Source organism: Pyrus communis, chromosome 1 (genome assembly GCF_963583255.1).
Source record: "Pyrus communis chromosome 1, drPyrComm1.1, whole genome shotgun sequence".
Taxonomy (NCBI): domain Eukaryota; kingdom Viridiplantae; phylum Streptophyta; class Magnoliopsida; order Rosales; family Rosaceae; genus Pyrus; species Pyrus communis.
The window spans coordinates 38,909,444-38,935,342 of record NC_084803.1 but is presented as its reverse complement, the minus strand read 5'-3'; the positions used below and the strand labels follow the sequence as shown (position 1 = coordinate 38,935,342).

The following is a 25,899-nucleotide window of genomic DNA, read 5'->3' as shown; positions in this document are numbered from 1 at the left end:
AACACTTGTCCGTACACTCGCCGCACCTGATCCCGCCCTTTCCCACGCTCTCTCTCCCCCACTGTCTGCCTCGCGGATCGGATCTGCTCTGCCTCCGATGTTTCTCTCTCGTACAAAAATTACAAAGCGATCGCGACGGAAAGGAAGAAGGAAGACTGAGTCAGTCGCTGCGTTCCCCTTTAATTTTCCATTAGGGTTTTGATCACATGATCAAGTTATGAGCGCAGAATGCTTTCCCCCTTTCGATTCTCTGCAGCAGTTTCCTGAAATTCATTTCATCGTCAATTTCGAAGGTGGCAGACGACAATGGCAGCTTCGTCCGTCAATTTCCTCTTCTGTTTCTTGGTTATTTGTATCACATTATGGCTCCTCTTCATGTACGTCCCTCGTTTTCCCACCTTCACGACCCATTCATATAACATGTATATGTGTACGTATGTATGGCATGTGAATGCATCGAACTCGGATTTTTGGTTGGTTTTTTTTTTTTTTTTATTAATTTTGTTGGGTGCAATTCAGTTTTGATGCCAATTGCACTGCCTGCAGAATTAGAAATGGGATAAATTTAAGAATTTTGGTAGTTTTGGAAACGAAATTTGTCATCTGGGCGTGCCTGAGATATCGAATTTGCAATGCTGGGACAATTTTAGCAGCCTTGGAAACCAGTGAAGACAATGTGGGTGTGATTATGGTGGGTGTCTGCGTGTGTGTAGTGTAGGTGTATTAGTTGGAAGTTTTGAACGGTATACAGAAAGGCATCGCTCTAGAACTTACTTGAAAATTGAAATAAAGAACAAAGGACTGACTGGGGCGATGATAATTGCATCAGTTATTAAACTGAGTTATTTTATGGGTTCAAATAGAAGGACTCTTTCATTATTACTAGTGCATGGGGATTGGATAAACTTTTTCATTCTTTCTCTGGGCTTGAAATGATTTAGTAGGTTTTTGTTGCCAAGTTTTTGCACTAAGCATCTTTTGCTGATTTGCTTCAAGGTTGCTGGCTTGGATTTTGAGCCACGTAGTGGGAGCTTCTATCAGGTTCCGGTTTGGCGGATGGAAGTGTATAAGGGATCTCGTGGTGGAGTTCAAAAAGGTTTTCACTTTTTCTTCAGTGGCTCAGTTGATTTATCTTGACTAGGCTGAGTAAAGGGGTTTTTCTTGTTCCTTATTTTAAGTTGAAAACTAATGAAAGTAATGTGAGACCTATCTTAGCGTGACTTCACAATAATTACTAATGGAAAAATGATTGCATGTTTTAATTAGTAATTCCATAAAAATAGATTGCCTGTTTTAGGACTCGTTTGGATGTGCTTTTAAAATGACTGAAAGTGCTTTTAGAGAAAATGTTTTTGGATTCCAAATTCTTGCAGAAAGCACTTAAAGTGCTTTTCCAGGATTTACTTGCATTTTTACTAAGGATTGGTTCTAAAAACATTTTCACCAAAAGCGCTTTCAGTCATTTTAAAAGCACATCCAAACGACTAAATACAACTTAGCGTATTAAATCTAGTAATTCCATATAATCACAACTGTTCATGAGGCATGCGGTTCCTTGAGTGCTTCATACTTTATTCATTTCAAATGGAGTTTCTAATTGAGGCTATCAGTCCAAATGGGAAGTTCTTTGTGATATTTTCTCTTTTCAGGATGGTTTTGAGGTTTTTAAACAGAGCTTAGCAGCTGTTTACAAAGCAAGTGTGTGTGTGTGTTTGTGGTGTTTGTATATCTGTTTAATTGTAGATCTAGTCCTTAGTTTGGTATACAACTTTGATTACTACACTCATCTAGAGTGGATCATAGTCTACCTAAAAGAAAATGAAGGGATCACTCTTACCCTGTGTTGGGTTTTTTCCAGCCCATGATAAGTTGTCCTACATCTATAAGGAATTATAGGCTTAGGATTAAATTGTTTTCTCAATTGGAGTTGTTTTCCCAATTGGAGTTGTTTTCTCAATTGGAGAAGGATTCATAACTAGATTCCAATTAGTATTAGTAATCCTTATTGAAGAAGACCTTTATTATGTCTATATAAGGGGACTATTGTACTAGTTTTGAGGACGGAGAAAAACAATAAATTGTATACCACTCAAGGGATTAGAGTGAGAGAATATTGTAAAGTGTGTGTGAGAGAAAAGAAAAGAGATAGTGTATTTCTTGTTCTTGTTCTTTTAGGTTTTTCGTCAAGTCCTAGTTCTAGAGATTTGGCAAGATTATTGGTTGTACTCATTATTGATATAGTGAAAGATTGTTGTTGCTGTCCCGTGGACGTAGACACATATTGCCGAACCACGTAAATTCTTGGTGTTATTTATCTTGGTTATTTGTTTTTCAATTTCCGGAGTTTGTTCTTGTTTTTCCCATTCTTAAACGCGATATTCTCAACACCCTGCATTGGCCCTCCATATACTATTTGGCATTTTGTGTGGATGATTGTCAACGCTTAGGAATTTTTTGTTTGGTCAGCAGATTAGTGCCTTTTAGATGTTGACATTCTTCTTTTTATGACTATGGTAATTTTTGCAGGGCGCTGTTGAATCTGTTTCTGTCGGTGAAATTAAACTCAGTTTACGTCAGTCCTTGGTCAAACTTTTTGGTTTGATTTCTAAAGACCCTAAGCTGCAAGTGTTAATATGTGACTTAGAAGTTGTGATGAGGCCTTCGAGTAGAAGTACATCAAGGGCTAAACCTCGAAGACCTCGTACGACAAAGGTCAATTCAGGCCGGGGAAAGTGGATGGTTGTGGCTAATATTGCAAGATATTTGTCGGTTTCCATCACAGATTTGGTTTTGAAGGTATGCAGCATTGTACTAATATTTTTATCCCTTTTTATCTGTAAAATACCTTCTGTTTGCTTTACTTGTTCTTGGTGTGTAGAAGTTTGTTCATGAAATAACTTTTTGAACGATATTTGTAGTTGCCATTTGAAGAATAAAACTGGTTCAAGGTTAACTCATCTGAAATAAGTGGAAAGAATATGCAACACTGTTTCTTTTAAAATAAGAAAATATATTAAACTACATAACTCCCTCCCCCTCAAACTATAGTGTTGATTTCAAGTTGGTACAGGATCACAATCTGGTAAGAAAATATAGTCAACCAGACCCTCAGTATGAATGTGGGTCTCATTTTTAATGATTATCTGGAGTGTACCATGTGTATTTACTGTTTACTGATGTGATGTGGAAAAAATAAGGTAGAAAACAAAACAAAAAATAAAAAGGAAGAACAAGCCTCCCTCTCTTGAACACTCTCTGCCCTTACTTTCTCCCTCTCACCACTTGCAGCTGTTGGAGAGAGAGATGGTAGAGAAGGAGGGAGAGAATGTTCAAGAGGAGGTTTCTTCTTTCTGGATTTTTATGTTATTTTTTAATTTAATTTTCATCTTTTGAAATTTCAATTTTTTTTTACTATTTTTCTTTTGTTTTGGTGTTTCATGTGGCATTTTATATGCATGGCACACTATCGGAGTCCGATTAATAAAGAACATAGGCCAGGTTTGCTACATAAGAATTTAACGGACCCACTTGGTCTGACGGACTTGTTGATGGAGGGTTCACTATATATGTACCATTAAGTTTGTTTACCAGTTTGTCCTCTGGAGATTGGGTACCCCTATAGTTGTGAGGCTTTGTGCAGGCGACCCAGAGTTTATTCCAATAAGTTGGACAACCTTTATTTTGTGTCATCGACAAGAAAAAAGGGTGAATCTGATAGTGTATAAATGTTAGGTTGGAAAATAATCAAGTTCAAGAGGCTGTACTTTTTAACTTTTTCGTTAACTGGTAATCTTTTCATTTCATTTTTCAATTGTGTCTTTCGTGCAATGGACTTTATCTTTTCGTTACATTTTTTGACATGTGACAGATGCCCAAAGCATCCGTAGAAGTGAAGGAACTGAAAGTGGACATATCTAAAGATGGTGCATCCAAGCAAAATCTTATTGTTAAGCTACAGATATCGCCTATTGTTGTTCTGAGGAGTGACCCACGGGTTAGTTATGACCAGTTATCCAATTTTTCCGCTGGAGGGTCCATTTCTGCATGCCAATCATCATCTTCCATGATGGAAAGGGCATCTGCTCTTTTTATTTGTGAAGATTTCATCCTCTCTTGTGAATTTGGTCACGATAGGTATTTGCTTTGGAGAAATATGTTTTTCTGTAGATGCAAAAGCATAGTTAATTGCTTTTAAATGTGGCTTCAATTTTATTTCTTTAGAATGAGACTTTCATTATTATGTAACTTTTTGTTGTCTCTTCTGTCATTAGATTATTATTATTATTTTTTTCAAATTTCCAATGCTAAGGCAAAGTACACCAGCTAATATCTTTTCATTCACTTGATTTGGCCGTAGGGAAGTCGGTGTAATGATAAAGAGTGTGGACATTGCCTGTGGAGAGATTACTGTGAACCTAAATGAGGAGATGCTTTCAAAAAGCAAAAGTTCATCACAAACTTCTTCTCAACCTGATAACGTTCTAGGGTCCACTACTGATTCTGTTGCTTCTAAAAAGCCACACAAAAAACAACAAATGATTGTTGCACTCTCAAAGTACACCTCTCTATTTCCAGAAAAGGTTTGTCAATTGATATGGCTTTCAACATGATCTCTCCAACACCCCCCTTTCTCAGTTTGTCATATTTTTCCTATGCCGTTTTCTTTTTGTTGAGCGTCAAGCTGTATTATCAGATTTTCGAAGAATTAGTTGTTGGAATATCTTTAAATTGGTGCCAAAAGTTTGAGGATATCCTTCCCTGTCCAGAAGAATCATAAGGGTAGAGGAGTCATGAATTTTTAATGCGTATTTTGAAGTAGATTGAGTGGGGTATAGATTATTTGAAAGCTCTGACCAACGTATATTTTATGTGCTGTTTTGCTGGACACTTGATTCTAATGGTGCCATTGATTTTCATATGGTTTCTATCTGACAGCTTCTCTTGCATCTTTCTACCCTATATCTATTACTCAGGGTTGTTGTACTGAATGTGATGATATTAGCAGTTCATTTTCCAAGTCAACCTCTTAAATCATATTAAGTATCATGCAATTGTTTACAATTGACATGTTGTAATGCATCTGATGTAGGACAGAGTAGGGTAGCGGAATATAGATTGTTTAGCTGATGTGAAATCATAGAAAACTTAAAAAAAAAAAAAATTTAACATAGAAAACTTAAATTAAAACAAGAAGAAGGGATAACTGAAATCACTCCAGGGGCATCACACCCGTTCTTGGCCTCTCACCAAGAATTTTGGCATCTCACCAAAATAATCCCATCGCAGGACTAGAATTTCAATATCTGGAAGACAAAGCTTTTCTATTCATCAACTCTTCATTGTTTGTTAAACTGAATTACAAGGGATATTTATAAAGTCTTAAACCTAAAGGAAATAGAAAAGTAAACTTGTTCTAGGAAAGAAATCCTAATTCAGAATAGAATAAGAAAGTAATTCTAATCAAACTGGAAATAATCCTAATCCTTATAAAAGTAGGAAATCAGAAGACGAAAACCCTTGATATTAGAATAATAAAACCCTAGAGACTAAAAGACTAAAACACCCTTTGATTTAGGGCAGCGTCGCATTAGCATTTGCCCTTGTTCTTGTTTATGTGCTTTCATCATGCAACGTCTGATATCTGCTTGTGTAACTTCTCTTTTATAAAATTTGTGTTCCTTATAAGAATTAATGTTTTACTTCTTTGCTAGGTTTCCTTCAGTTTACCAAAACTTGACGTGAGGTTTGTGCATCGGGAATATGATTTTTCTGTTGAGAATAACATCATGGGCATCCAATTAAAAAGCATCAAATCACAATCCAGTGAAGATGTGGGGGAGACTACACGCCTTGATGTTCAATTGGATTTCAGTGAGATTCATGTATGAATTTAACTTCGATGCTGTTAAAATGATTTTAGTGTTTTACTTTTCACGTTCATTGTCTATTGGCCTCTTCTTGATGATGATTTTCAACATTATGTTTCAGTTGCTTAGAGAAGCTGGCACTTCTGTTTTGGAGATACTGAAAGTTGATGTTGTATCATTCTTTTACATTCCTGTACAGGTGATTTTTTTCAGTTTAAGTTGTGCAACCTTTGTACTTAAAAGTTAATACTCGTCCTTCTGCATATGTTTTATACTTCTTGCATGCATTGGATAAATGTTGTCCAATTAAACATATAATCATGTGTATGTAATTTTGATACTGAATATATTGATGGATCGTTGATTTAGCACTATACAAGGATTATTTGACTCTGGTTTTTCACTGAAGGTTTGCGGTTTATATGTACTAGTAATCCTTTGTATGTATAACATGGAATGTATTTATATGATGAAAATAAGGAAAGAAACTGAGATTATAGTCTCTAAATAAAAGAAAAAAAATGTTTCACAAAGCAAGACATGATAAGATCCACGTGCCACTGCTACAGTCCATTCCAACAAATCTGGAATTTCCCATGCAATAATTTTTTTTTTGAAAAGAAACAAATCTGAAATTTCCCAGGTAATATTTCATTAGAAACAGGCACTGCATTTTTGGTCATTTTATTGACTTGGAACTCTTTACTTTTCAGCTAACCTCGCCTGTTAGAGCTGAAATGGATGTAAAGCTCGGAGGTACACAATGCAATGTTATAACAAATAGATTACAGCCATGGTTGCGCCTCCACTTCTCAAAAAAGAAACGAATGGTGCTTCGAGAGGAAACTTCCACTCTTGACAAGTCACCACCAACCGATGATAACAAAGCCATCATGTGGACATGTACCGTTTCAGCCCCTGAGATGACTATTGTGGTTTATAGTATCAGTGGGTTGCCATTGTATCATGTAAGTGATACGACTATCTATTAGCACTATCATATTGTTTTAGGTTACACTGAACAACTGATCGTTTTATGTGTTTTTGTTATTACCCATATATGCAAGCCATATAGAGAACGAAATCAGTGATGCAAAATTAGTTATAAAAATCAGGAAAGTATAAAGAGTAAGATATTCTGTTCTGTGCATCTACGTAACTTTGTACGTGTGAAATTTTCTTGTGCTATATCAGTTTTTTTTCCTCCGTTATATAATTATCTAACGTGAAATTTATAGAGCCAACTAGGAACAACAAACTCTGAAGGGCATGTATGTTTGCCAAATTGAGTTATATATTATCAAGCATTTTATGCAAATTTTACCATAAGAAAGACAATATAAAATGGGGAATGTATCAAACCATAAGAAAGTTCAAAGTAGCAAATTAGCAATCCTGATACACTTTGCCACATCTCCATTCCTCATAGGTTCATATTATGTGATTAGGGTGTGTGTGATGTGCAATGGTTTCTTTCCCAGTTATGATGACTGCGTAAGGATTTGGTGGGAGAGATGCTTAAACAGCACTCCCATAAGTATGAGTGATTTTATTAGACATTTTGCGGAAAATCTGTGGGCACCAAACAGGTGATTAAAGTGGCAGTGAATTCATGTAAGTGCATTCTAGATTCTACCTTTCCTAAATTATCATTTACGATAAATTCTATTAATATTTCCCTATTTGTTCACATACCCCTGAGTTATTAGTTCCACTCTGTAAAAGGATCATGGAGGGGTGTTTGATGTTTACCCTACCCACTGATGTTTGATAACTGCAAATCCATTAAATCACACACCCACTATGTTTTCCAACATAAATCATAACAGGAAAAGGCCAAAAAAAACCATGAAGCAATGGAAAGTATGAAAATGGTTACAGAAATAACAAATGAGCTTAGATTTAAGATTCATCCTAGATCTTCGCTGAAGATGAAATTCAAAAAGGTGCTTCCAAAAGCTTAGATGTGTGGTTATGTGGAAGTGGGTGAGCAGGTCTCATGACGCTGTGGGTTGTCATTGGACCTTAGCAGCAGTTGCTTTCACGTCCTCAGAGTTAAGAGTATTGAGAGTTATGAGGGATATAATGAGTAAAAAGTTTACATAGGCTGGTTAGTGAGTAAAAGGGTGTTGTAGCTATTTGTTTGACAAGAATCCAAATGTTTTTATTGAAGAGACAAAGGAGAAATACAAAATAAGATGAAAAGACTGTTGGAAACAAATGCTTAAGAAGCAGTGGTTTTCGAACATCCTAAGACACCACACCGGACTTGGAGAAAATAGACCCACTTAGACTAAAATGTCAGACCAATACACATGGATCAAACTAAAAGAAACATCCCTTACGTGCTTTGGCAAGGAAGCACAAGGGGAAGCCAGAAATTTAGCCCTAGGGGCATGATCTAATCCAAAAGGATCAGGTATTTTATTTCCTTTAAATTGGGGGCTGTTGGGATTAGGTTGGTATATTGAGCAAATCTTTAATTTGTTAAAGGAGATGAGAGGTGTAAGTAAGCAAATGGGGTATTAATAGGATTTCCTGATATTTGCAGAGTTTTTAAGGCTCTTCTTTTCCTTGCTTGAATATCATTTTCTGCACATGGCGAACTCATAGGTGAAAGGATATGAAACTATCCATTTGCCATTGGAAAAATCCAGTGTAGTTTTTGTTCTAGTTCTTTTAAAATGAGTAAAAGTGAGGTGTATATTAAAACCCCTCAGCAGGTCATACATAGTAGGATCTTTTGTTTGATTAACAAAAAATTGTATTAAGATCAAAGAAAACAACGTTGTAGCACCATTCTCTGCCAAGTGCACTACTCTTTTTTGATGATTGACAATCTAATTTTCACTTTCCAGTGAAGTAGTCATTGTCTCTCTTGCTCTTCTCTAGCTTCAGCTTCTTTGTCTGTCATTAATCATGTATTCCTATTCTCGTTTATCTTTTTTTAGTTCAAAAATAAAATTATGAATTGCAAGTCATAATGTTTGAGTTTCTGGTGTAGGGTTGCTCTCAATCTTCACACGTATTCGCGAATAACATATCAAATACCGGAACCACTGTACATATGGAACTTGGCGAGCTAAATTTGCACATGGCAGATGAATACCAAGAATGCTTGAAAGACAACCGTTTTGGCGTAGAATCAAATTCGGGTTCTATGATTAATGTTGCAAAGGTTAGTTTGGACTGGGGCAAGAAGGACATGGAACCATCTGAAGATGGTCCGATATATAAATTGGTTTTTTCTGTTGATGTGACTGGTATGGGTGTGTTTTTTACATTCAAGCATGTTGAGTCGCTTATATCAACTGCAATGTCTTTTCAATCACTTTTGAAAACTTTGTCTTCTTCTGAAAGAAGAGCATCACAAAGTCGAGGGCGTCCGTCCAAATCATCAGGGAAAGGGACTCGGCTATTGAAGTTAAATCTTGAAAGATGTTCTGTGAAATTTTGTGGTGAGGCCTGCTTAGAAAATACTGTTGTTGCAGATCCTAAGCGTGTAAACTATGGATCACAAGGTGGTCGAGTTGTAATAAGTACTTCAGATGATGGCACACCCCGGGTTGCAGACGTAATGTCCACAACATCTGTTGAACTCAAGAAATTGAGGTATTCCATTTCTCTTGACATCTTCCATTTAAGTTTGTGCATGAACAAAGACAAACAATCCACACAGATTGAACTTGAAAGAGCCAGATCTATATATCAGGACCACTTGGAGGAAGATAAGCCAAAAATGAAAGTGGCTTTGTTTGACATCCAGAATGCCAAATTTGTACGGCGTTCTGGTGGTCTGAAAGAGGTTGCTGTGTGCTCTCTTTTCAGTGCTACTGATATTACAGTTAGGTGGGAACCTGATGTACAAATTTCACTAGTTGAACTTGGACTACAGTTGAAGTTACTTGTACATAATCAGAAGCTTCAGGGACATGTTAATGAAGATGCCCCTGTCATGAGAGGTTCTGAACAGAAAAAAGAAGTCATTCCAGAACCAGTGAATTTAGACAAGCCCAAGAAGAGGGAATCAATTTTTGCTGTCGATGTGGAAATGCTGTCCATATTTGCTGAGGCTGGTGATGGGGTTGATGCAATGGTTCAGATACAATCAATTTTTTCTGAGAATGCACTTATAGGTGTACTTCTTGAAGGGCTTATGCTTAGTTTTAACGGGTCCAGAGTATTAAAAAGTAGCCGGATGCAAATTTCACGTATTCCTAGTGCTTCATGCCCTTCTGATGCAAAAACACCTGTAGCTACAACATGGGATTGGGTAATTCAAGGCCTTGATGTTCATATTTGCTTGCCATATAGGTTACAATTGCGTGCCATTGATGATTCTATTGAAGAAATGTTGCGCGCTTTGAAGCTTGTAAGTGCTGCTAGAACTAGTCTCATCTTTCCCATGAAGAAAGATACCTCAAAACCTAAGAAGCCTAGTTCAATGAAATTTGGCTGTTTAAAGTTTGGCATAAGAAAGTTAACTGCTGATATTGAAGAAGAACCGCTGCAAGGTTGGCTTGATGAACACTATTGGCTGATGAAGAATGAGGCATCTGAGTTAGCTGTTAGGTTGAAGTTTCTTGATGAATTTGTTTCCAAAGCCAACCAGATTCCTAAAACCACTGAAACAGTCGATTCTACTCAAGCAAGAAAAACTTGCTTTAATGGAGTTGAGATTGATTTACAAGATCCATCAGCAGTTAGCAAGATGCAAGGAGAAATGTATAAGCAATCATTCAAATCGTATTACAAGGCTTGCAAAAATCTAGCACCTTCTGAAGGTTCAGGTGCCTGTAGGGAAGGGTTTCAGGCTGGTTTTAAGCCAAGCACTGCCAGGACTTCTCTTCTTTCCATAACAGCAAGGGACTTAGATGTAACCTTGACAATGATTGATGGTGGAGATGATGGGATGATAAAGGTCATAAAGACGCTAGATCCAGTTTGTCGTGAAAATGATATACCATTTTCTCGACTATATGGGAGTAATATTCTCTTGCAAGCAGGTTCTGTTGTCGTTCAGCTACGTGATTATGCATCTCCTCTTTTGTGTGGTACTTTGGGTAAATGTGAAGGTCGTCTTGTGCTTGCACAGCAGGTAAGTTGCAAAGTGACATGTTCCGTTTGTTACCATTCTTTTGATTTCTTAGGTTTAGCATATGTAAATTTGCTTTGTCAGATGCTATTTTTGAGGGGAAAAATATTAAAAGGAAGAAAATCCTTAGACACCTCTTGAATACAGGAACATTGTTTTTTTCCAATTATTTTCTGTTGGCCAGGCCTAGCATGATAAAAAGATAACCATAACTGGAAATGCAAGTGTTGAACGTCTGTGCTGCGAAACTTGACCTTTTGTCAGATAATTTGACAAAGTAGCAGAAGGATTACTCTTGTCCTCCAGCTTAATTTTCTCCTTTTTTTTTTAAGTAAAAATTTACTAATCTTCAAACTAATCTTCTATGCGGACTGGTCAAATCCTTTGGGTCAAAGCATACCAGATACACACCCACACATACACATTCAAAGTGGTTTTCTGGTTCAAACACCAAGTCATAAATTGTGATTTCTGATTAGTGATTATATGGTTCAAAAAAGTTAAAATAGCTAGCTAATGTGCAAACATATCATCTTCATCTTGGTCACCTTGAAGTAGTCAGTAATATTGTCCCCACTCTTTGGACAAGTACCAGTGTAAATTTCTTGTTGTACGTCATTCAATTACATCTTGTAAAATGTCAAATGCAGAGATATTACCCAGCTTTTTTCAATGCATCTCCTTTTAATCATGAGCTAAGAATATTGTTTGTGAAGTGGATTTGTAAGTTTATTTGATTTCATACCATCCATCTTCTCAGATAATTAAGGAATAAATACTTGCCTCTATTGCTACGCGTATGAATGCTGACATAAAAGTCTCATAGGACATTGTGGGGTTTATATGACCAGGTCCTTCCTGTTCTTTCAGTAGCATATTTCTTTTTCCTTTTTTTTTTTCCTTTTCTGAAAAGGAGACATTTTAAATCTAAAAGACAATAAAGAAACAGGGCTTGTGGTTTGGTTTTTGATTGATGTAGATACAAAAATGATTTTCTTGCTAATTAAGTATGGGCTGGTGTGTATTAACACGTATTTTCCATTGTGTCCGGAATTTCCCCCCCCTATAAGAGTCGTTTTTGGCACACTTGAAATTGCGAACTCTGAGCTGGTATTGTCGTACAATTATGTTATGCTTTCATTAGTTTTGGGGCCTGTGTATTATTGTCTTTGGAGAATCATTTATGGATACAAATGTTTTAAAGGACCCAATTGTTTTAATAGGGATGCCATATGATCTGTCTTAATTCTAGGTCTAAACACTTGCTTTGGATTTGCTCACATAAGCTGCCTTAATATCTTTTGTAGACTGCTTGTACGCATCGCTTGTATTTCACCTTTTTGATGGAGTCCAGTGGAGGCCCATAAAAAAAGAGAGTGAAAACTAACGACAAATAATTGCCTAGAGACCCTAGCAATATCATCCATCAAGAGGTGCTGAATATCTTTCACCTTTTCTTTTCCTGGATAGAATACTCCTAGGTTCTTATCAAAATGAAAAACCATTCTTCTGTGTTTTGTGATCAGACCCTGTATTCATAGTTGAAAGCGTATCGAACCTTCCTTTGTATGTATATCATGATTGATTATTTGGGTCTTGATATATTTTTTCATGTCCTTACATGCAAAGCTTGTGTGCTAATGCTGTATAATTGGAAATTATTTCTTTGGATCAGGCAACAAGTTTTCAGCCTCAAGTATACAAAGAAGTCTATATTGGGAGATGGAGAAAGGTGAACATGCTTCGTTCGGCTAGTGGCACAACTCCACCCATGAAAACATTTACAGATTTGTCCTTACATTTTCAGAAAGCTGAAGTGTCCTTTGGGGTAGGATATGAACCTGCTTTTGCTGATGTCAGTTATGCTTTTACTGTGGCCCTTCGCAGGGCTAATCTATGTGTTAGGAACCCTAATCCACCTCCCATTCCTCCCAAAAAGGAAAAGAGCTTACCATGGTGGGACGATATGAGAAATTATATCCATGGAAATATCACCTTATTATTTTCAGAAGCCATAATTAATATACTTGCAACTACCGATCCTTATGAAAAGCTTGACAAACTTCAAACAATAACTGGTTCCGTGGAGATTCAGCAGTCAGATGGCCGTATTTATGTATCAGCAAATGCTTTCAAGATTTTCTCAACTAGTTTGGAGAGTTTGGCAAATAATCGTGGTTTAAAACTTCCTAAAGGTGTATCCGGTCCATTGCTAGAGGCTCCAGCCTTTACAGTTGAAGTTACATTAAGTTGGGAATGTGAATCTGGAAATCCCATGAATCATTATTTGTTTGCACTTCCCGCTGAAGGAAGACCTCGTGATAAGATTTTTGATCCATACAGATCCACCTCTCTATCCCTTCGCTGGACATTTATGCTTAGGCCCTCGCCACATGAAAAGCAAGGCCCTTTTTCTACTGAGGTGGGTAATGGGGATGTAGAGGGAAATGTTTATGGTCCTCCTCATAAAGATGACAATGTTTCCATTCTTTCACCGACAATAAATGTTGGAGCTCATGATCTAGCATGGTTGATGAAGTTTTGGAACATGACTTATCTACCTCCCCACAAATTGCGGTCCTTTGCTCGTTGGCCTCGTTTTGGAGTTCCACGAATTCCTAGATCTGGTAACTTGTCATTGGACAGAGTGATGACAGAATTTATGCTCCGCATTGATGCTGCACCTACTTGTTTAAAACATATGCCACTAGATGATGATGATCCAGCGAAAGGACTGACATTCAGTATGACTAGGCTCAAATGTGAAATGTGTTATAGTCGTGGTAAGCAAAAGTTTACTTTCGAATGCAAGCGTGACCCTCTTGATCTTGTTTACCAGGGTTTTGACCTTCATATGCCTAAGGCATTTTTAAATAAAGAAGAAAGCACTAGCGTTGCAAAAGTGGTTCAAATGACAATAAAAAATTCACAATCTGCATCTATGGATAGAGTTCCCAATGAGAAAAGTAACTATGTGAGTAGTTGCACAGAGAAGCATCGTGATGATGGATTTCTATTGTCGTCTGATTATTTCACAATCAGAAGGCAGGCCCCAAAAGCTGATCCAGCTAGGTTATTAGCTTGGCAAGAGGCTGGAAAAAAAAATCTTGAGATGACATATGTGAGGTCTGAGTTTGAAAATGGGAGTGAGAGTGATGAGCATGCACGGTCTGATCATAGTGATGATGATGGATACAATGTGGTAATAGCTGACAATTGTCAGCGCATATTTGTTTATGGGCTCAAGCTTCTGTGGAATATTGAGAATAGAGATGCTGTTTGGTCATTTGGTGGTGGTTTATCCAAAGCATTTCAGCCACCCAAACCTTCTCCTTCTAGGCAGTATGCACAAAGGAAACTACACGAGGAGAACCAGGCACATACTGGTGGTGAAATGCAACAGGATGGTAGCTCAAAACCCTCTACTGCCAGTCATGGTGTTACTTCCTCTTCCGTCGAGCATGCAGAGACCTCTGTTTCACTTTCATCCCCAGCACATCCCGTTAAATTTGAAAACTCATCATCAGCCACCAAGAACTCATCATCTGCTGCAGTTGGGAACTCATCATCTGTGACATCTGGTAACTCTCCATCTGTTGCAGTTGGGAACTCATCATCTGCTATAGTTGGTAAGTTGGGCACCCCATGAAATCTGAATTATTTATATTTTTATGTCCAATATGGGAATGTGTTAAACTAGTATTTAGAAGTCTAGTTTTGGATTTGCTGGGTTTTTCTTTTTGTTTTTACAGGGAAAAGAAAAACAAAAGGAAAGACTGCGAAAAGAAATATTGTTACCTATATTGTGATGAATGTCATGGACATTAACTTGTTTTATAGACCAAAATATCTGCTAAGTGGCATTTGTTTCCTACGATTTCAGCAAATAGTAGGGGCACAAATGATTCTGAGGAGGATGGGACTCGTCATTTCATGGTGAATGTTATTGAGCCCCAATTTAATCTTCACTCAGAAGATGCAAATGTAAGTTTAGAATTTTCGTTGCTTATGATTTCATTGTTCTTATTACTATCTATATTTATCCAATAATGTTTTAAATCAGAAAAATCTTGCTATCTATAAAATTTAATAAGAACATTAAAATGGACAGAACATGTTATGCTCTTGTCATAATTTATATTTTCTATTCAGAGAAAAAATTTTAAAATTTAAGCATGATAATTTCCTGAAAATTACTTAATGAGATCATATACAGATAAGATCCCCGATTAGATAATTTGGGACGTAAATGTGCTCATGCATTATGCACTCTTCAATTGTTTGAAGTACGCAAGAACGGAAAAGAAAATGTGATTTCATCTTAGGGTAACTGTCCTTTTTGCTATACAGGGAAGATTTCTGCTTGCTGCTGTTAGTGGCCGTGTCTTGGCTAGGTCATTTCATTCTGTCCTTCAGGTTGGCTCTGAGATGCTTGAGCAAGCACTTGGTACTGGGAATGTAAATATTCCTGAATGTGAACCTGAAATGACATGGAAACGCATGGAGTTTTCTGTTATGTTGGAACATGTTCAAGCTCATGTTGCTCCAACAGATGTTGATCCAGGTGCTGGAGTGCAGTGGCTTCCAAAGATTCGTAGAAGTTCTCCCAAAGTGAAACGTACTGGTGCATTACTTGAGAGAGTTTTTATGCCCTGCGACATGTACTTCCGGTACACAAGGCACAAAGGTGGAACTCCAGAGTTAAAGGTGATTTGGCTCTTCATTATGCGCATATGTTGGTTGCTGGATAGTTTAGATATATCGGAGATGTATATATATACACACATACATACATACACACATACATACATACACACATACATATATACATACATACATATATATATATATATATACATATATATATATATATATATATATACATATATATATGCTTGAATGCATATTTATATGCATAAACTGATGTATATATGTACAATATAAACATACATAACGTATCTAAGTGATCATCTTTATATATTCAGGCTGTTATCCCAGCCTGGTGTGGGAATGTTCACATTTATTAAGCATTTCCCTTGCATTTGAATCTTTTTCTTGTAGGTGAAGCCCTTGAAAGAGCTGACTTTCAATTCCCATAATATTATGGCAACTATGACTTCTCGCCAGTTTCAGGTTATGCTGGATGTGTTAACAAATCTTCTCTTTGCACGGCCTCCCAAGTGAGGATTTGCATCCTATTTCTTTCTAATTTGATTTCTCTCCTTTAGGAATTGTGCCATATTATGTATATATTTTTGGGATAAGAAACAATAGACATAAAAGTTTAGAAAACTAAACAATAGTCATAAAAGTTTAGAAAACTATGTAAGTAAAGATGGGACAATAATTTTAGAAAATTGCATAGGATTTCTTCATTTAATTTCATGAGTTTAAGTTAGGGAGTTCTTGTACTTTGGCCCTCACATTTTGATTTTCACTGTTTTCTTTGCGGTTGACTTCTTGTCCGCTTCTTTATGGTTTCATCGTTGGTTAGCAATTAAAATGTTGTTGGTTGAACTTTAATAAGTATGATTTAGATTCAATACTGGTACTTTGTTAGTCAGCTGCAATGGCCTTTTCCCAATAAAGTTCTCAAATTAAATGTGAAACGTCTGGTGAAAAGGTTGTTGTTCAAGTGATTTTATAGAAGTATTCGATGATTTGAATGATGCATTTGATTCAGGCCTAGAAAAAGTAGTCTGTCTCTTCCTGGTGAAGATGATGAAGATGTGGAGGAGGAGGCAGATGAGGTTGTTCCTGATGGTGTTGAAGAGGTAGAGCTTGCAAAAGTGGACCTTGAGCAGAAAGAGCGGGAGCAGAAATTGATTCTTGGTGACATAAGGAAACTGTCTCTTTGGTGTGATACTGCTGGGGACCTATATCCAGAAAAGGAAGGGGACTTGTGGATGATAAATTGTACAAGATCCACTCTGGTGAGAAACAAACTTTGCACTGAAGTTGTTGAATTTTGTGGTAGTCAGTGAAAGCATTGCATTATGTGGTTTAGTCGGTGAAAGCATTGCATTGTGTGGTTTTCATTTTTATGTTACCTGATACTCAAAATAAAGAAGAAAGAGATGGAATATACTATACAACTAGTTCTAGACAAAATATGGTACCTGTTATCATAGGTTTTCTTTAGGGGTCTGGGGGTGCTGCTTGTAATCTTGTATCTGCTAATTAGGTCACAGTTATAGTGTTAAATTGTGGTGAAGTTATTTCCAAGGTGTATAACTTGGTAAGAGTTGTCAAAGCTAGTCTTTTTGCTTGTGTAGCCTTACATTTAACTGTTTAAACTCTAAAGTTAATGGAAAATAAAAAAAGCGCTTCTGCATTTCGGTTTTACTAAAATGTATTTCCTATTTGCAAGTACGGTATGGTAAAAGAACTTTTTAAGTGACCAGCATTCAGAAATCCTTGGCCTTTTTGATCCCATATTTTCTTCTGCATGTGGTTAATGGTTCCACCATTGCAGGGATTCTTTTTTGTCCAACATGATTTTCAGTTTGTAGGTATTATGGCATCAGCCACCCTACAATCATGTGTGTTAGACTTGAATGATATTGTAGCCAGAATTTTCATACAAATACTTGGCATCTGTCATCCTTTGCTAACATTTTGTTTTCTATTCTTCTAGTTCTAACACACCACGCATTTTAAGTGCTTTGGGTCTGACTTGTTTAGATATAGATCCTAGGCTTGAGTTTCATGTGGATGGTTTGAAAGTCTCCTTTAAACATCTCCACCTGATTGGAGTGCCCCTTTCTTTCTCTCCTTTGACTCGTAATTTATAATAAGTAATACTTTTCTTGCACTTGTTGCTAGTCTAAAGAAAAATTTTCCCAGTTTCTTACTATAAACATCAAATATGAGTTTCCGACTCAAAATTTTCAGTTCTAAGGTTTATAAGGATTAGAGTAGTCTCAAACACTAGATTATGGTTGTTTTGCACAGAAGCTTGCTACTCTGAAGTGATTTCTTTCAACAGTAGAATCTGTTCATTTTGTGCAAATATTTTTTTCTTATCACCTCGTTTATTTTGATTATGATTTGTAAGTGTATGGCTGTTTTAGTTTTTGGTTCTTCAGTACATAATGAGAGATTTTGAAAACCATAACTTTCTTCTTCCAGGTGCAAGGACTTAAAAGAGAGCTTGTGAATTCCAAAAAGTCAAGGAAAGCATCATATGCATCATTAAGAATGGCTCTACATAAGGCTGCCCAGCTACGACTGATGGAAAAGGAGAAGAACAAAAGTCCATCCTATGCTATGCGCATTTCTATGCAAATTAACAAAGTGGTTTGGAACATGCTTGTTGATGGTAAATCTTTTGCCGAGGCTGAGATCAATGACATGGTGAGCACTGAGCATCTTCATATTCTATGAATTGAAATCTAGTTGTCTTTTAGTGAAAGATTGAGCGGTGACTCCTTAAAACTTGCTTAACATGACTTTCTTTCTTGGAATAAAGATTCAATAAAGAATAAACATTATCTAAATGTGTTTAATGTTTGTAGTGGGGTTTCTTATCAATAAAGAAAAAGCTTGTACTACAGTTGACATATCTAATAACAAGCTGAGGTATATGTTTCTTATATTGACATGTCTTTTCTAGAGAGCATCCCCTACGGTTTGTGTACTTCTCTTGGATCTTGTGAATTTCAAAAGGTCATATTTTCCCCATCTTTGCAAATATACTTTTATAGGGTTTCTTAGCAAAAAACAAAAAGCTTGTAATAGTGTTGAGCTATCTAGTATATGTTGAGAATGAATCCCACATTGATGAGAGGAGGGACCTTGCATGGGCTTATAAGTAAGTTGGGCTACTCCCTATGTTGCCATTTGGTTTTATGGTGGAACCTCAACTTTCTTCATGGGATTGAATCCCACTTTGAAGAGAAGAGGGACCTTGCATGTGCTTATAAGAGGTTGGGCCACTCCCCATTTTGCCAATTGGTTTTATGGTGGAACCTCAACTTTCTTTAGTACAAGCTGAGGTATGTGCTTCTTATATTGTTGTTTGGTATGTCTTTTGTAGGCAGTATCCCCTCCAGTTTGTGTACTACTGTTGGCTATTCTGAATTTCAAAACATAATTAATTTTTCCATTTTGGGTATGGGGAGAAAGTTTTTGCATGCTTTCTTATGTTTTTACCTTTCCTGATCTATTAATTTCATACACAGAGAGAGATGGTTTTAGAAACATAGAGAGCCTATAATTGTTTTTGTGTTCTAGTTTAAGAACATTAATTAAAATAACATTAATACACCAGGAGCAGAAAGAAAAATAACGTTAGTACAGAGAGCTACTAGGTATGCAAGTCATGACAAAAATTATTTTGGTATTGGGGTTGAGGGGTGATAAGCTTGCCTTGTTTTTGTTGGAGTTGAACAGTTTCTCACTTTATTGTTTGAACCTTGTAGTATAATGCGGAGTTTATGAAGGATGCTAGGCTAGGACACAAATCCAGTTCGTTCTTTCCTTTGTTTGGTGTACTTGTTTGAGGACGATCATCCCACTGATTCCTTGATCATGTTGCTCTTATTTTCTTTGTGGTTTTTATTATTCAAAGAGGCTTGATGGAGTTGCTAGTTGTTCAGTGAAACTCTTGTTGCTTGTGGGAGGGGTAAAGAAAGCTGTTTTGTCGTACAGGAGGACTTTTGACAATTCTTAGGGGGGTAGGGGTAGAAGTAGTTTGGGAGTGGTGAGGTTTTTGTGCTCTTTGGGCTTCAGTTTCATCAGAGTTTAGGGATCTAATATTCTCTTCTGGTTTGCTCATTGGAAGGCTGCTATAGGATAACTTAGGTGGCTATAGCTTTTCATCGTAGTTCTCTTGTAATCTGTTGGTCTTTGTTTTCTTTGTATTCCTTAAGAACCTATTGTTTCTTTAAGAAAAGTAAAGATGCTCTTTGCCCACATCGTTTTCATCTGAAGTCATACTTCTTTCTCTATTGTTGCTTGTTCACTTCAGTTAACTTTCATAAATGTATGCTTTGTATGATGTTTTTATTTTGGTTTTCCAAGCATTATTTTTTCAAGGAAAAAGCTGATATGATATTCTTTTTTCTCCTCATAGATTTATGACTTTGACCGGGATTACAAGGATGTTGGTGTTGCCCAGTTTACGACAAAAAATTTTGTTGTCAGAAACTGCCTGCCAAATGCCAAGTCAGATATGCTTTTATCAGCATGGAATCCTCCTCCTGAATGGGGAAAGTATGCACCTTTTCCTGCGTGAAGCATAGCTTATTCTATTACTCTGCTTTTACCACCCTTAGTCTTTCTACACAATAACATCTGCTTGCTTTTCTTTGTGTATAGGGTGAACCACCATATAATATTCATGTGTTCCTTCTTTCACCGACAGTTGAATAAAATGTTTCAGAAGTTGTTACTCAGATTAGATCATGCAAATAAATTTTAGTAATATAATTTTGTTTTTTTTTTTTTGTTTTCGTTGGTCAGCATACCCATAGGCACTGTCTTTGGTTTTCGTTCTGGAAATTTTTTCATGTCTCTGTCTTTGAATTCGTTCTGTTTGATTCGGTTAAATAAATTCGCCTGAATATTTAGTTCATAGTTGTGACATTGTTTATATGCTATTACATGTTTATATTTCCTGATGAAAAATATGTGTAGTTTGTAATACATGCAGCCATTCTCATGTAACAATAGCAATGGACTGATATGCTTAGTAAGAAACTAGTTATGTATATGCTGTATGATAACATGATTGTATATAACTTGTTGGGTGAAATTTTACTTAGAAATGCAGTGCATTAAAAGTATATATCCGTCTAACCTCTTAAGCACATTTTTAAATATGAAGAATTTGGCAGTTCCTTCAATGTTTTCTGTTATTGTTTACAAAAAGATATTCACTTTGGTAACAGGAAAGTTCTGCTTCGTGTGGATGCAAAGCAGGGAGCTCCCAAGGACGGAAATTCTACTCTTGAACAGTTTCAGGTAATAGGTTCTCTGTCTGGTAATAAACAGGCTTGAGTTTGTTTATCTTGCCTCGGTGAACCAGTATTTCCTAGCTAAACATTTTTTTTAATACTGTAGGTAGAGATCTATCCTCTCAAGATCCATTTAACCGAGACAATGTACAGAATGATGTGGGGATATTTATTCCCAGAAGAAGAGCAAGATTCACAAAGACGGCAGGTCCGTTGGAAATGTTACTGATTTCAAGATTGTGACTGCTTCTAGAAATAGTCAGAGGTATAAGGAATTTGTCATGAATGCTAAAAATAAATGGTTGTTCAATTGTCACATGCAGGAAGTTTGGAAGGTTTCAACAACTGCTGGTGCAAAACGTGTGAAGAAAGGCTCATTAATCCCTGATATTTCTGTATTAAGCAGTCTGACAAATAAAGAGTCTGAGGCCTCATCCAAATCAAGTGCTGCTGCCCCTGGTTCCAGTCAATCCTCGTCTGTTCATGCAGATCCTGTGCAAGTGAGATTCCTTCTTAACTTGTTTTGGGTTGTTTTGGGAAATTTTTTTATTGAAACAATATGATCACTAGATCTTTTGTTATTTGTATGTGCAGCTTTCTATTTTCTAGATTATCTTTATAACAGATAAATGGATGTATATTTTTTTTATTGCGGGTACTTTAAATCAACATTTGATTTTATACTAGAATGGTTATTAGAGATTTTTGTTTTCTTTTTCTTTTTTTTCCTTCCACGTGATCTTAAAGCTACACTACACTTTCCATGATCCTTTGCTTTGACCTGATTCATCTGTGCAGGAATCAAAATTGAAAAACCTAAAGACAACAGTTGTCGGTAGTCCAACTCGAGAGTTGAGAAGAACATCTTCCTTTGACAGATCATGGGAAGACACTGTGGCAGAATCAGTTGCTACAGAACTTGTCTTACAAAGCATTACTGGGCCACTTGGTTCTATTGAAGCAGATGAATCCTTGAAGAATAAATTGAAAGACCCCAAAGCGATTAGATCTTGCAGGTCATCCCATGAAGAAAAGAAGGTAACAAAGTCACAAGAAGAGAAAAGATCTAGGCCTCGAAAGATGATGGAGTTTCACAATATCAAGATAAGCCAGGTTCAATTTCATCATCTGTCATTTCATAGTGCACTAATTTTCCTTCTGTGTCGAATGCCTAATATCGTATTTTCACAGGTTGAGCTGTGTGTTACTTACGAAGGATCTAGATTTGTTGTAAATGATCTTAAGTTGCTCATGGATACGTTTCACCGTGTGGAGTTCACTGGTACTTGGCGGAGACTCTTTTCGCGGGTGAAGAAGCATATCATTTGGGGAGTCTTGAAGTCGGTGACAGGAATGCAGGTCTGTATTTATACCTTTTGATATTTACCCCTACTGATTATGCATACAAAATCAATGAACTGGGACTTCTTCCCTGTACAATTGTAATTTAACTGCTGGAAAATTGTTACAAAAACTTGACCTATAATTTAACATGATGAGGGATAAAGAAAACATCATCAGTTAAGGATCTCTAACCTGCTTTAAATTCTTCCAATCAATTTTTTCAGGGTAAGAAGTTCAAGGACAAGGCTAATAGTCAGAGGGAACCCAGGGGATCGGTTGTCCCCTACAGTGACCTTAATTTCAGCGATAATGAAGGTCAGCCAGGACAGCCTGACCAGAATCCAATAACCTTTCTCAAGCGTCCAACTGATGGAGCAGGTGATGGATTCGTCACTTCCGTTAGAGGCCTTTTCAATACTCAACGTCGCAAGGCCAAGGCATTCGTACTGCGAACCATGAGGGGTGAAGCAGAGAATGATTTCCAAGGAGATTGGAGTGAAAGTGATGTTGAGTTTTCTCCATTTGCTAGGCAGCTCACTATAACTAAAGCTAAGAGACTTATCAGGCGGCACACGAAAAAATATCGTTCAAGAAAAGGTTTGTCAAATTGTTCACTTTTGTAAAATGATCAATCACCTCATCACCTTTTTTTTTTTTTTTTCCACTTGTCCTTTTTATTCTTCCCCAATGACGTAGAAAATAACATAGCGCTTTGGCCTGTTCACTCTCAGGATGTCCAACTTCTCGTTTTCTGGCATTGTTGGATGACTTTTAACATTGAAACTGAACCTTGTTTTCCTTTTTCTTGTCTTTGTAAGGTTCACCCTCACAACAGATGGATTCACTCCCATCCTCGCCAAGGGCGGCCACTGCATTCGAGAGTGATTCTTCTAGTGGATCCTCACCCTTCGAAGATTTTGATGAGGGAAACATTTTGTCCTCCAAAGAGGTTCCTTGAAGCCGGCTTTGGGAGAGTCCCCAGTTGAGACGGGGAGCACAAATGAGACAAATATAGTTTCTTGTACTCGGGTGGCAACTCATGGTATAGAAAGAAGGATTTCAGGTACTATGTTCATCGTCCAAGGACACGTGTGGAAGATTGATGCGTCCCTTGGAATCACTTTTAGACCATGCATTTGTGCATCCGGAGATGGTTAACTTCGAGCAATGCGGGCTGAAGCCATCTCTCACACCTCAATTTTGTTGGCCTCAGGATGTAATTCCTTTTGCCTCAACCGGCTGGTTGTGTAGTTTTGTAAGTTGAGTTGAAGAAAACACAAGGCTCCTAAATTTTAAAGAGCTCTAGGTTTATTTCTATAAATATGTTTTGAAATAAATGAATGCACAATCTCTCTCTCTCTCTCTCTCTCTCTCTCTCTCTCTCTCTCTCTCTCTCTCTCTCTGTGCGTGTGCGTGTGTAAAGTTAGACGCAAATAATGAATTGCGTCGCAAAAACACAAGTTTTATAGTTCTTTCAAAGCGTTTTAGGGTTATTATAATGTCGCCTTACATGGTGATCCAGAGCTCTCTTCTTCACCTCGCGTTTTTCCCTTTGTACTGTACTTTGTGTATCGTAAGTTCTCTCTGCACATGGTATAACTTCTCTACGTAGCACTTGTCATGCGGATTATAATACGTTATTAGTATGATACCATTTAACACTCAATTCGGGTACAAGTTTATCTGATACCAATCATCATCAGTTGGCTGTAAGTTTATCTGATGATCTAAACAAACCTAAATAAATTACAGATAATTTTAGAAAATGCTCGACAGTCTCAACCACATCTCTACTAACAACTCTTGTACAGAAGATAAAATGTAAACATCAAGTCGTCAACCATCATATGAATTATTATTAAAGACTTGCAAGACTTGCTTGGGTGTAGCAGAAAAATATCGCTCATAAACTATTATTTCAATTATTGGAATTGTATGAGGACTTAAATGATTAAAATAGGGAAATACATGGTAAAATGTACTTATAACGGTGTTTAATTGTTAGAAAACGAAAATTATGACAAAATTTTCTTTTATAATTTTCAAGTTGTTAAAAAAAAAACATGTAGACGGGTGAAAAATGGGTAAATGGGTAAAAAAAGGATAAACGGATTCAAAAACAGGTAAACGGGTAAATGGTTATGATTAAATGGGTAAAGGGTTATGGTTAAATGAGTACACGGTTATGGGTATGGTAACCGTTTATAAATGGTTATGGATATGGTTATAACCATTTATGCAATTACCCAACGGGTAAACAGTTATGCGAGTATGAACATAAACGGTTATGGGTAAATAACCGCGGTTACCCACCCGCCATAACCGTTGCCCATCCCTAGTTGCCCCACCCCTACCCCCAACCATCCCAACCCACACCTGACCGACTCCCTCCCAACCATACCGCCCTAGATGTGGTTCTGAATCGAATAGAACCCACTTCAATTTGAAATTTTAATTGTAGAGGAATAAAATATGCTTGGATTATGTCAAGGGATTATGTAACTGAATGATTGGTTGGGTGCTCTTTGCACGTGCCTTTAGTTAGGTTTTTTTAGTTTTTAGTTTTTTGTTTTCTTTCTCTTGTCTTTATCATTAAATAAAGTTATAGGATGATTTTTTTTATTAAAACTCAAAGTTTTGAAGTTATTTTAATTAGTTTTTCTTATTTTAATATGTCCATGCAATTACTCTGATACTAGGAGCCTTGCTAGGGACCATATATATGAGAACTTAGCGGTGACGTGCAGATTATATGGCATATTATTTTGATAAATGTAGATTATATTGTTTAGATGGTTGAAATCACAAGCTGATGGATCCCATCCAACAACCAATGTATACTAGCACCAATTGGCAGAGGAAGAAGGATGATGTTGACCTAATGACCTATACCTTGCTCGAGAGAGTTTAACAAGAAAAAAATTTGTACTCGTCTTCAACCAATTGTGTTTCAAATTTAAACACTTTCACTTCTCGAAATTTAACTTGCAATAGAACAGTAACATCGTTTGGAAAACAAGAAACATTTATCGTTATAAAGAAGTGCTAGGCAGGGGCTGTAAATACTTACACTATAAATTTCAAAAAGTTGTAAATGGGAGCACGGGAATTAATTAAGAAATAGTATTTTGGAACATCATGGTTTTGAATTCCTGAAAGTCGAGCAGGCCGTCCAAGTTGGTGTCGAACACGCGAATCATAGTTCTACAGTCACGGCTGCTATTCTCCTCCAAAACCCTAATCTCCTCAGCACGCTCTCAAACTCCTCGCTAGAAATGAAGCCATCGCCGTTCAAATCAAACACACCGAATGCCTTCGCAAGGTCCTTCTCATCTTCATCTTCCTGACCATCAACACCGACATCCTCACGAATGTCACCGCCTTCATTTTCGCCACTGGCGTCACCTTGCCGCATGGATATGGACTTGTAGAAGAACAAGAACTCGTTGATGTCAAGGCTCGGTTTTCCCACGAGGGACTCGAGCTCGTGCAGGCTGAACTGCACGCCTATTCCCTCGAGGAGCCAATCGAGCTCCTTGAGACTCACTTGCCCGTCTCCATTCTTGTCGAGATTTTAGAAAATACGGTGCAAATCGTTGGTGCTTAGAGGACACATCATGTAGATTGTTGCCAT

The 25,899-nt window shown here is 37.0% G+C and overlaps 1 protein-coding gene and 1 pseudogene across 2 annotated transcripts; one reads left to right on the top strand and one right to left on the bottom strand.

Moving 5' to 3' along the window:
• On the top strand, nt 1-23,644 carry LOC137708664 (protein SABRE-like). Of its 2 annotated transcripts, XM_068447789.1 has the most exons (23): nt 1-377; nt 997-1,096; nt 2,527-2,796; nt 3,869-4,134; nt 4,358-4,580; nt 5,712-5,882; nt 5,989-6,066; nt 6,581-6,835; nt 8,872-10,965; nt 12,638-14,591; nt 14,846-14,946; nt 15,313-15,669; nt 16,024-16,142; nt 16,646-16,895; nt 18,094-18,318; nt 20,039-20,178; nt 20,856-20,928; nt 21,028-21,129; nt 21,245-21,421; nt 21,720-22,034; nt 22,113-22,280; nt 22,490-22,862; nt 23,084-23,644. In XM_068447789.1, exons 1-23 carry the CDS (start codon nt 307-309, stop codon nt 23,221-23,223), a joined length of 8,022 nt encoding a protein of 2,673 aa, XP_068303890.1. In that variant the 5' UTR covers nt 1-306; the 3' UTR covers nt 23,224-23,644. The 2 variants fall into 2 exon arrangements, with proteins under 2 accessions (XP_068303890.1, XP_068303897.1); XM_068447796.1 differs by lacking the exons at nt 1-377; nt 997-1,096; nt 2,527-2,796 and having other exon boundaries at nt 3,995-4,134; nt 4,363-4,580.
• A 1,466-nt stretch (nt 23,645-25,110) lies between these two features.
• On the bottom strand, nt 25,111-25,899 carry LOC137729335 (probable calcium-binding protein CML44; annotated as a pseudogene).

Excerpts from the sequence above, each read along its gene's own strand:
- LOC137708664 (XM_068447789.1), top strand. The coding sequence starts at position 307 with ATGGCAGCTTCGTCCGTCAATTTCCTCTTCTGTTTCTTGGTTATTTGT. Across the intron at positions 16,143-16,645 it reads CTCTTTGCACGGCCTCCCAA|GCCTAGAAAAAGTAGTCTGT; the intron begins GTGAGGATTTGC and ends CATTTGATTCAG. Across the intron at positions 21,422-21,719 it reads TTCATGCAGATCCTGTGCAA|GAATCAAAATTGAAAAACCT; the intron begins GTGAGATTCCTT and ends TCATCTGTGCAG.